The following is a 13,781-nucleotide window of genomic DNA, read 5'->3' as shown; positions in this document are numbered from 1 at the left end:
CTCCATAGCCACACACACTGCCTCCATAGCCACACACACTGCCCCATAGCCACACACACTGCCTCCATAGCCACACACACTGCCCCATAGCCACACACACTGCCTCCATAGCCACACACACTGCCTCCATAGCCACACACACTGCCTCCATAGCCACACACACTGCCTCCATAGCCACACACACTGCCCCATAGCCACACACACTGCTCCATAGCCACACACACTGCCTCCACAGCCACACACACTGCCTCCATAGCCACACACACTGCCCCACACACACTGCCTCCATAGCCACACACACTGCCTCCATAGCCACACACACTGCCCCATAGCCACACACACTGCCTCCATAGCCACACACACTGCCCCATAGCCACACACACTGCCTCCATAGCCACACACACTGCCCCATAGCCACACACACTGCCTCGACAGCCACACACACTGCCTCCATAGCCACACACACTGCCTTTATAGCCACACACAATGCCCCATAGCCACACACACTGCCCCGATAGCCACACACACTGCCTCCATAGCCACACACACTGCCCCATAGCCACACACACTGCCTCCATAGCCGCACACACTGCCCCATAGCCACACACACTGCCCCGATAGCCACACACACTGCCTCCATAGCCACACACACTGCCCCATAGCCACACACACTGCCTCCATAGCCGCACACACTGCCCCATAGCCACACACACTGCCTCCACAGCCACACACACTGCCTCCATAGCCACACACACTGCCCCACACACACTGCCTCCATAGCCACACACACTGCCTCCACAGCCACACACACTGCCTCCATAGCCACACACTCTGCCCCATAGCCACACACACTGCCTCCATAGCCACACACACTGCCCCATAGCTACACACACTGCCCCATAGCCACACACACTGCCTCCATAGCCACTCACACTGCCTCCATAGCCACACACACTGCCCCATAGCCACACACACTGCCTCCATAGCCACACACACTGCCTCCATAGCCACACACACTGCCCCATAGCCACACACACTGCCTCGACAGCCACACACACTGCCCCATAGCCACACACACTGCCCCATAGCCACACACACTGCCTCATAGCCACACACACTGCCTCCATAGCCACACACACTGCCCCATAGCCACACACACTGCCTCCATAGCCACACACACTGCCTCCATAGCCACACACTGCCCCATAGCACACACTGCCTCCATAGCCACACACACTGCCTCATAGCCACACACACTGCCTCCATAGCCACACACACTGCCCCATAGCCACACACACTGCCTCCATAGCCACACACTGCCGCATAGCCACACACACTGCCTCCATAGCCGCACACACTGCCTCCATAGCCGCACACACTGCCTCCATAGCCGCACACACTGCCTCCATAGCCGCGCACACTGCCCCATAGCCATGCACACTGCCACCATAGCCGCGCACACTGCCTCCATAGCCACACACACACACTGCCCCATAGCCACACACACTGCCTCCATAGCCACACACACTGCCTCCACAGCCACACACACTGCCTCCACAGCCACACACACTGCCTCCATAGCCACACACACTGCCCCACACACACTGCCTCCACAGCCACACACACTGCCTCCATAGCCACACACACTGCCCCTTAGCCACACACACTGCCTCCATAGCCACACACTGCCCCATAGCCACACACACTGCCTCCATAGCCACACACACTGCCCCATAGCCACACACACTGCCTCCATAGCCACACACACTGTCCCATAGCCACACACACTGCCTCCATAGCCACACACACTGCACCATAGCCACACACACTGCACCATAGCCACACACACTGCCTGCATAGCCACACACACTGCACCATAGCCACACACACTGCCTGCATAGCCACACACACTGCCCCTTAGCCACACACACTGCCTCCATCCATCAAATGTGAAATGTTGGATAGACCTCCAGTGTCATAACAGTGTGGACGGAGTTGGATTTGGCGTAGCCGGATGGATTTGAGTATCATACTACTGTGTATCAAAGTTAAAGTCACCAAAAAACCTTTTTTAATTTACTTAGTAAATCAGACACCACACAAGTCGTATATTGATCCAGGACGACAAGTATTCTTTCACTGATATGTAAACTCATGGAAAGGCTTCACCCAGACCAAAAAACCCCCCCACATAAATACAAATAATTTCTCATCTTAGCATTGGCGATGTATAACATTAATGATTAGTGTCACTGCCCTGTACATGACCAGTCCTTTAGGGTTCTGGATTTTGGGGCATGTCCTTCGTAATTGAGGATGTGCTTGGACAGGGAGCATGAATGATTGGTAATGGCTAGTACTGTAGGATCATGGGAATGGACATTTTTTTCCCTATTAGTATCCCGGTTTTGGTGGAAACAATGTTGTAGAGAACAATGAGTAGTGTACTACTAAGTAAGTAAAAAGTAAAAAGTAAGTAAGTAAGTAAAAAGCCACCCACAACACACCCTTCTATGGACAAAAAGACTATGAATTGTTCAGTGAAAACACTTTATTATGCCTAAAGCTAGTTTGAACCCTACACACTGCAGGCATATGTATATTTTCGGCATTGAACACACGGCACTGAGACTCATTTATGTCTCTGATGGTTCCATGACTCTTCCCATTAGGAGTATGGTTTTGTCAGGTTTGCTGATAACCAGTGAGAGGAACGGACGGTTGACCTTTAGTTCTGGGGCTCCGGAGTGGGCTAAGTTTTGTACGGCAGAGGCACTTTTCCCTTCTATCTCTTCCTCAGCGATGCTGAACCAAGACTTGTGGAAAATCTGTAGACAGTAAATTACTGAAATAAGTAGTCTTATTGGTTGGTTCTTACATAGTACTAACACCTAACACACTGCTGCTATTCCTTCATGCAACATTTTATACATTTTGTACTCAGTCATATCCCACCAGCCCAGACCCCAAGTTCCTATCGTAGATGACACAATTACCCCAGACAAACTCAGTTTGCTAAGGAGGATGTTTAGTTTATAGCAGGGGTGGGGAACCTATATTCTGCTGAGGGCCATTTTGATATATAATATTATTGGCAGGTCCTGTGCAGGCCACGCCCCCTCCATGTGATGTTACATGGGGCAGGGCCCACAGTCGCCGGTGATTACAGCAATGCCTGGAGCATCCTGAGGCCCCCAGGCCTGAGGTTCCCCATCCCTGGTTTAGAGTGTGCCCAGAGTCTATAGTACATGCGCAGGTCACCGGGAAAATGGTCTCGGCGGCCATTCTCCCTGTACTGTGCATGTGCAGACGATGGGAAAATGGCCACGGCGGCCATTTTTCAGCTGTTTTTTACAGCGCAGACACCGGCGCCGATGTCGGACTCTGGAGAGGTAAGTATAATATGGGTGCAGGGTGTGCAGGGCCGGTTTCCCCCTGGACCCATTATAAATACGCCCCTGCCTGAAAGCACTTGTTTTCAGTGGGTACCTGCAAATATTTAGTAGACTGTATCTATGGGGGACTGCAGCAGATGTCTCCAAGTTTGATCCCCACGATTTTCATCCCTAGAAACCTATGGGGGCTGCTTATTTGCAGAATTTGCCAAGCTCTGGAATGCTTTGCATCAGCAGACCGTGCCTGCTCAGTAGTGCGCCCAGCTCCCAAAGGAGAAGTGATCGCACTAGCCCCGGGTGTATTTAATACATTCAGGCAGTCATTATATTCTTATTGCCGTGAATACCTGCTATAAGAAATGATAATTGTCGAGTCTAGAACACAATGATTAATAAATATGCCCCATAGGGAAGTTGTATGTGGGGCTGACGCAGGCACTGTAGTGCAGTACAATTACCGATGGCAACATGAATGGTGGTCGGGCCGCTGCCTTGGTGAAATAAAGCTTCACTTGTAATACACCTTTTCCTCCTGTACTTATATGCATAAATCATGGTTACATCACATCACATGAGACCCCAGAGCTGGCAATCTTTTATCTTCAGTAACTCTGCTTCACACTCATTCAGCATGAACTCTCAGGGCTCTCTCTCCCTTTCTTCTTTCCTCTGTCATCCCTCCCTCCCCCCTCTCTCTCTCTCGCTCTCCTTCTCTCTCATTCTTTCTCTCCCTCAACTTTTTATCTTTGTTTTTCTCTTTCCATCTCTCTCCTCCCTCTCTCTCTCTCCCTCCCTCCCTCTCTCTCTCTCTCTCTCTCTCTCTCTCTCTCTCTCTCTCTCTCTCTCATTCTCTCTCTCCCTCAACTCTCTATCTTTGTTTTTTCTCTTTCCATCGCTCTCCTCCCTCATTATCATTCTGCCCTCTCTCTCTATCCCTCCCTTGCACATTCACAGTCCCCCACTCCCTCTCTATCTCTATTTCTATCTCCCTCTATCTCTCTCATTCACCCCCTTTTCTCTCCCTCTCTCATTATTTACTTTCTCCATCTCTTTCTTTCATTCCTTCTCTCTCTCCGCCTCTCCTCCTCTTGTTTTCCCTTCTCTCTATCATTCACCCCTCTTTCTCATTCTGCTCTCTCTTCCTTTCTCATTCTCTCTCCCTGCTGCCCCCCTCTCTCTCTCTCTCTTTCCCTTTATCACTCCCTCTCTCTCATTCACCCTCCCCCTCTCTCTCTCCATCTCTCTTTTTCTCTCTCTCCTTTCCTCATTCGCTCTCCCCAGCTCCCTATCTCTATCTCTTTTTTACTCTCCCTTTAGTCTCTATTTCTCCCTAATTCACTTCATACCTCCCTGCCTCTATCTGGCACATTCCCCCTTAATCCCATCCTTACCTTCTCTCCCCATCACTCTCTCCTTCTTTTCCTCCCTCTCTCTATCTCTCTCCCTCTCTTTCCATCTTTCTCTCACTATCCCTCCCCCTCTCCCTTTCTCCTCTCCCCCCCTCTTTCTGGGCACCAGAGGGAATATTAGAACGCTTAGTTCCTATCACTAATTGACTGACCACTACTGTGAATGCAGCACCAACTCAGAATAATAACCAATATCTATAAGGAAAATGACCTGTCACTGTCAGTATACATGGGCTCAATAAAAGGCAAAGAGCCATACATAATGCTCTATTGATCCGAAATGCAGTTACCTACAAGCCTCTGTATCTGTCAGTGCGCAACCGATCCCTATGCTGAGCTGAGAGGTGACACATTGGCAGCAAATTATATTCATGTAAATGAGGCCTTATGGGCAAGTGTTTTAGTTGGTTAAGGAATGGTTGAGTTAGGATAGAAAAACACTGCAAAATGACTTACATTAGAAACCCTGAGTCTTGACAGTCTCGAGATCCCAGACAGGTCAGCATTGTCACTAAACACTTGTGTTATTCCCATGGATAACAAGGCAAACTGGATATTGATTTGTCCATCATGGGTCAGCTTGGGCATGTAGAGGTCTACCATACTGTTGGAAATAAAAGGTGTGTATTAGTGGTGGGCAGAAAGAAACATCTTGTGTCCCTGGGTCATCTGATTGGACATCATGTGTATTATTGTTAGATTTTAAATTGTCTTTCACTTACTTGGGCATCTACAGAAACGTCACCACAGGATAGAAATCAGTTTTAGGCTAAAATAAATCTGATTACAAATGAAACACTTTTAGGCACATTTATCATGGTCTATATGTTGGTGTATGAACTAAATCTAATACTTACTATATGTGTGCACATAAGCAAAGTGTTTTCTTTGTAATGGATAAAGAGCCCAGTTACCTTCCACCGCTGGTGATCAGGGGCGCTGGGAGGGGGTGGGGAGCATGTACAGAGCCTGCCTGGGCATCTAGGTAGCAGGGGAGATGCAGTCATACCCTCAGGATGGCATGCCACACCCCCAGGTAGGCAAGATCACACCCCTTAAGCATGTAAAGATGCCTGGAATGCACAATGGCCACACCCCCATTCACATGTCCACTCCCCCTCAGCTGCTAGCATCAGGGCAGAAAGAACTCCCTTGGCCATGTTAGTGAAGCACATGTACTCCCTTGCTTGCCTGGTGGGTAGTGTAGATGCTTTTCTCTCAGTGCCTACCTTTAAAGTACACTTGGGTCACCATCTGACATCTGAGTATTGCTGAGTCTCTCTCATCTCTGGCTCTAGTGAGTGAGTACTTATTCACATAGGAGCCCCTGCACATGCAGGTTTGACACCAGTAAAGTTGGTGTAGTGAAGGTGCAGAAAGCATAGCGGTGTACAGGTTACAGTTGATGGAATGAAACAAAGTAACTTTATTAACACCTTCAGTAATTTACACTTTACAAGCATCTCCTCTGCTGGTAGACGGCTGGCAGGTTTGCCACTCTGCGCGTTGCTTATGGAAAAATTAATAGAGGGAGATCATCAGAGGCAACACAATAGGAAATGATTATGGAAGATGACCTGGGGAAGGTTCTGATGGTGAGTAAACAAATAGAGGAAGGTGGAGATGATTGAAGCCTAATGTAAGCTGACTTTATTGCCTCCTTCAATCACCTTGAAAAAAGTCCGGCTAGAGGATGCTGCGCAGTATCAGAAACCCAACATAAATTTTTCTCTTCGAGGCTCAAGAGTCAGGTAACATAACACAATGTCTTTCTGCTGCTGCCAGAGCTGGTTTCACATAAAGACTGGCATAGAGGTAAAATCTTCTGGTGACCCACTTGTTCCTGGGTGTGGTATGATATGTCAACATTCACAATGTTGACATGAGAATGTCGACATGGTCATAATATTGATGTGCAGCACGTGAACATTCTTAGCATGTTCACATTGACCATGCAAGACACTGATGAAATGTAGACACAATAGAATGTCAACATTTTATCCCTGGTGACCCAGCGTTGACTTACCTGCTCCCAGTGGCTGCAGCAGCGGCTTCCGGGTCCCCACAGTCAGGTGACCGTAGTTTCATCTGAGTCATCTGATGGAGCGGTATTCCAGTAAGTACATTGGCCCCACCCCCAGTCTAGTGCCAACCCTATTTCCTCCACAGCCTAAACCTAACCTCTACCTAGTGCCTAACCCCAACCCTCCTGTCCCACAGCCTAACCCTAATCTCCACCTAGTGTCTAACTCCAGCCCTCCTGTCCACAGCCAAACTCTAACCTCTACCCAACCGTCCTGTTAAACAGCCCACCTAGCGCCTAACCCTAACCCTCCTGTCCCACAGCATAACCCTAACATCCACCTACTACTTAACCGAACCCTCCCATTCTACAGCCTAACCCTAACCTCCACCTAGTGCCTAACTTTCCCGTTCCACAGCCTAACCTCCACTTTGTGCCCAACCCTAACCCTTCTGTTCCAGGGCATCTATTGTCTAACCCTGCTGCCCTATCCTCTTGTCCCACAGCCTAACCCTAACCTCCACCTAGTGCCTAACCCCAACCCTCCTGTCCCACATCCTAACTCTAACCTCTACCTAGTGCCTAACCCCAACACTCCTGTTATACAGCCTAAATCTTACCTTCACCTAGTGCCAAACCCAACCCTCCTGTCCCACACCCTAACTCTAACCTCTACCTAGTGCCAAACCCAACACTCCTGTTATACAGCCTAACTCTTACCTTCACCTAGTGCCAAACCCAACCCTCCTGTTACACAGCCTAACTCTTACCTTCACCTAGTGCCAAACCCAACCCTCCTGTCCCACAGCCTAACTCTAACCTCCACCTAGTGCCTAACCCCAACCCTCCTGTCCCACACCCTAACTCTAACCTCTACCTAGTGCCAAACCCAACACTCCTGTTATACAGCCTAACTCTTACCTTCACCTAGTGCCAAACCCAACCCTCCTGTCCCACAGCCTAACTCTAACCTCCACCTAGTGCCTAACCCCAACCCTCCTGTCCCACACCCTAACTCTAACCTCTACCTAGTGCCAAACCCAACACTCCTGTTATAGCGCTTAACTCTTACCTTCACCTAGTGCCAAACCCAACACTCCTGTCCCACAGAAAAAAAACCTTCCATTGGCCTCGGCCAATTTGCAGCAAGTGATTCCTTTGTTGATTGATATAATTGATATCAGGAAATATACATAATTACAATATAACTTTTAATCGGTTCCCTCATTAAAGAGATTGGGGATTATTTTGACTCTGAGCATGAAAATATGACAGTCACCCATCAATAAACACCCATAAATACCATATGGTTGATATCACAAAATGAACATAATTAAAACATAACTTTTAATCGGATCCTTCTTTCAAATAAATTGGGAATTATTATGACTCTGATTATGAAAATATGATAGAGTCACCCATCAATAAGCACACATACATATCATATCCATCAATAAGCACACATACATATCATATCCATCAATAAGCACACATACATATCATATCCATCAATAAGCACACATACATATCATATCCATCAATAAGCACACATAAATATCATATCCATCAATAAGCACACATACATATCACATTCATCAATAAGCACACATACATATCACATTCATCAATAAGCACACATACATATCATATCCATCAATAAGCACACATACATATCATATCCATCACTAAGCACACATAGATATCCTATCCATCACTGAGCACACATACATATCCTATCCATCAATAAGCACACATACATATCCTATCCATCAATAAGCACACATACATATCATATCCATCAATAAGCACACATACATATCATATCCATCAATAAGCACACATAGATATCATATCCATCAATAAGCACACATACATATCATATCCATCAATAAGCACACATACATATCATATCCATCAATAAGCACACATACATATCATATCCATCAATAAGCACACATACATATCACATTCATCAATAAGCACACATACATATCACATTCATCAATAAGCACACATACATATCATATCCATCAATAAGCACACATACATATCATATCCATCAATAAACACACATACATATCATATCATCAATAAGCACACATACATATCATATCCATCAATAAGCACACATACATATCATATCCATCAACAAGCACACATACATATCATATCCATCAATAAGCACACATACATATCATATCCATCAATAAGCACACATAAATATCATATTCATCAATAAGCACACATACATATCATATCCATCAATAAGCACACATAAATATCATATTCATCAATAAGCACACATACATATCATATCCATCAATAAGCACACATACATATCATATCCATCAATAAGCACACATACATATCACATTCATCAATAAGCACACATAAATATCATATCCATCAATAAGCACACATACATATCATATCCATCAATAAGCACACATAAATATCATATTTATCAATAAGCACACATACATATCTTATCCATCAATAAGCACACATACATATCATATTCATCAATAAGCACACATACATATCATATCCATCAATAAGCACACAAACATATCATATTCATCAATAAGCACACATACATAACATATTCATCAATAAGCACACATACATATCCTACCCATCAATAAGCACACATACATATCATATCCATCAATAAGCACACATACATATCATATCCATCAATAAGCAAACATACATATCACATTCATCAATAAGCACACATACATATCACATTCATCAATAAGCACACATACATATCATAACCATCAATAAGCACACATAAATATCATATCCATCAATAAGCACACATAAAGATCATATTCATCAATAAGCACACATACATATCCTATCCATCACTAATCACACATACATATCCTATCCATCAATAAGCACACATACATATCCTGTCCATCAATAAGCACACATACATATCCTATCCATCAATAAGCACACATAGATATCATATCCATCAACAAGCACACATACATATCATGTCCATCAATAAGCACACATACGTATCATGTCCATCAATAAGCACACATACGTATCATATCCATCAATAAGCACACATACGTATCATGTCCATCAATAAGCACACATACGTATCATGTCCATCAATAAGCACACATACGTATCATATCCATCAATAAGCACACATACATATATTCATCAATAAGCACACATACATATCATGTCCATCAATAAGCACACATACATATCCTGTCCATCAATAAGCACACATACATATATTCATCAATAAGCACACATACATATCATATCCATCAATAAGCACACATACATATCATATCCATCAATAAGCACACATACATATCATGTCCATCAATAAGCACACATACATATCCTATCCATCACTAAGCACACATACACATCCTATCCATCAATAAGCACACATACATATCATGTCCATCACTAAGCACACATACATATCCTATCCATCACTAAGCACACATACACATCCTATCCATCAATAAGCACACATACATATCCTGTCCATCAATAAGCACACATACATATCCTATCCATCAATAAGCACACATACACATCCTATCCATCAATAAGCACACATACATATCATGTCCATCAATAAGCACACATACATATCATGTCCATCAATAAGCACACATACATATCATATCCATCAATAAGCGCACATACATATCATGTCCATCAATAAGCACACATACATATATTCATCAATAAGCACACATAAATATCATATCCATCAATAAGCACACATAGATATCATATCCATCAACAAGCACACATACATATCTTATTCATCAATAAGCACACATACATATCATGTCCATCAATAAGCACACATACATATCACATTCATCAATAAGCACACATACATATCCTATCCATCACTAAGCACACATACATATCCTATCCATCACTAAGCACACATACATATCCTATCCATCAATAAGCACACATACATATCCTATCCATCAATAAGCACATACATACATATCATATCCATCAATAAGCACACATAGATATCATATCCATCAATAAGCACACATACCTATCACATCCATCAATAAGCACACATATATATCACATTCATCAATAAGCACACATACCTATCACATTCATCAATAAGCACACATACATATCATATCATCAATAAGCACACATACATATCATATCCATCAATAAACACACATACATATCATATCATCAATAAGCACACAAACATATCATATCCATCAATAAGCACACATAAATATCATATCCATCAATAAGCACACATACATATCATATCCATCACTAAGCACACATACATATCATATCCATCACTAAGCACACATACATATCATATCCATCAATAAGCACACATACATATCATATTTATCAATAAACACACATACATATCATATCCATCAATAAGCACACATAAATATCATATCCATCAATAAGCACACATAAATATCATATCCATCACTAAGCACACATACATATCATATCCATCACTAAGCACACATACATATCATATCCATCAATAAGCACACATACATATCATATTTATCAAAAACCACACATAAATATCATATCCATCAATAAGCACACATAAATATCATATCCATCAATAAGCACACATACATATCATATCCATCAATAAGCCCACATAAATATCATATCCATCAATAAGCACACATACATATCATATCCATCAATAAGCACACATAAATATCATATTTATCAATAAACACACATACATATCATATCCATCAATAAGCACACATACATATCACATCCATCAATAAGCACACATACATATCACATCCATCAATAAGCACACATACATATCACATTCATCAATAAGCACACATACATATCACATTCATCAATAAGCACACATACATATCCTATCCATCAATAAGCACACATAAATATCCTATCCATCAATAAGCACACATGCATATCCTATACATCAATAAGCACACATGCATATCCTATTCATCAATAAGCACACATACATATCCTATCCATCAATAAGCACACATACATATCCTATACATCAATAAGCACACATACATATCCTATCCATCAATAAGCACACATACATATCCTATACATCAATAAGCACACATACATATCCTATCCATCAATAAGCACACATACATATCCTATCCATCAATAAGCACACATACATATCCTATTCATCAATAAGCACACATACATATCCTATCCATCAATAAGCACACATACATATCCTATTCATCAAAAAGCACACATACATATCCTATACATCAATAAGCACACATACATATCCTATTCATCAATAAGCACACATACACATCCTATTCATCAATAAGCACACATACATATCCTATCCATCAATAAGCACACATACATATCATATCCATCAATAAGCACACATACATATCCTATCCATCAATAAGCACACATAGATATCATATCCATCAACAAGCACATATCCATCAATAAGCACACATAAATATCATATCCATCAATAAGCACACATACATATATTCATCAATAAGCACACATAAAAATCATATCAATCAATAAGCACACATACATATATTCATCAATAAGCACACATAAATATCATATCCATCAATAAGCACACATACATATATTCATCAATAAGCACACATAAATATCATATCAATCAATAAGCACACATACATATATTCATCAATAAACACACATACATATCATATCCATCAATAAGCACACATACATATCCTGTCCATCAATAAGCACACATACATATCCTATCCATCAATAAGCACACATACATATCACATCCATCAATAAGCACACATACATATCACATCCATCAATAAGCACACATACATATCACATCCATCAATAAGCACACATACATATCACATTCATCAATAAGCACACATACATATCATATCCATCAATAAGCACACATACATATCATATCCATCAATAAGCACACATACATATCATATCCATCAATAAGCACACATACATATCATATCCATCAATAAGCACACATAACTATCATATCCATCAATAAGCACACATACATATCACATTCATCAATAAGCACACATATATATCACATTCATCAATAAGCACACATACATATCATATCCATCAATAAGCACACATAGATATAATATCCATCAATAAGCACACATACATATCACATCCATCAATAAGCACACATACATATCACATCCATCAATAAGCACACATACATATCACATCCATCAATAAGCACACATACATATCACATCCATCAATAAGCACACATACATATCACATTCATCAATAAGCACACATACATATCACATTCATCAATAAGCACACATACATATCATATCCATCAATAAGCACACATACATATCATATCCATCAATAAGCACACATACATATCATATCCATCAATAAACACACATACATATCATATCATCAATAAGTACACATACATATCATATCCATCAATAAGCACACATAAATATCATATCCATCAATAAGCACACATACATATCATATTCATCAATAAGCACACATAAATATCATATCCATCAATAAGCACACATACATATCATATCCATCAATAAGCACACATACATATCACATTCATCAATAAGCACACATACATATCACATTCATCAATAAGCACACATACATATCATATCCATCAATAAGCACACATACATATCATATCCATCAATAAGCACACATACATATCATATCCATCAATAAGCACACATACATATCATATCCATCAATAAGCACACATACGTATCCTATCCATCACTAAGCACACATACATATCATATTCATCAATAAGCACACATACATATCCTATCCATCAATAAGCACACATACATATCCTATCCATCACTAAGCACACATACATATCCTATCCACCAATAAGCACACATACATATCACATTC

The 13,781-nt window shown here is 41.8% G+C and overlaps 1 protein-coding gene across 1 annotated transcript in view; it reads right to left on the bottom strand.

Moving 5' to 3' along the window:
* The window catches only part of LOC148442019 (uncharacterized), an 87,436-nt gene that overhangs the window by 40,103 nt on the left and 33,552 nt on the right, over positions 1-13,781 (bottom strand). The window contains exons 3-4 of the mRNA XM_088464346.1: positions 5,261-5,408; positions 2,640-2,828 (exon numbers count right to left, since the gene is read on the bottom strand). Coding sequence (XP_088320472.1) covers positions 2,640-2,828; positions 5,261-5,408 — 337 coding nt within the window. The remainder of the gene's footprint in view (positions 1-2,639; positions 2,829-5,260; positions 5,409-13,781) is intronic.

This window comes from Taudactylus pleione, unplaced genomic scaffold, assembly GCF_031769625.1.
Source record: "Taudactylus pleione unplaced genomic scaffold, aTauple2 ptg001661l, whole genome shotgun sequence".
In the NCBI taxonomy this organism is placed as follows: domain Eukaryota; kingdom Metazoa; phylum Chordata; class Amphibia; order Anura; family Myobatrachidae; genus Taudactylus; species Taudactylus pleione.
This window is presented reverse-complemented; position numbering and strand designations above follow the sequence as displayed.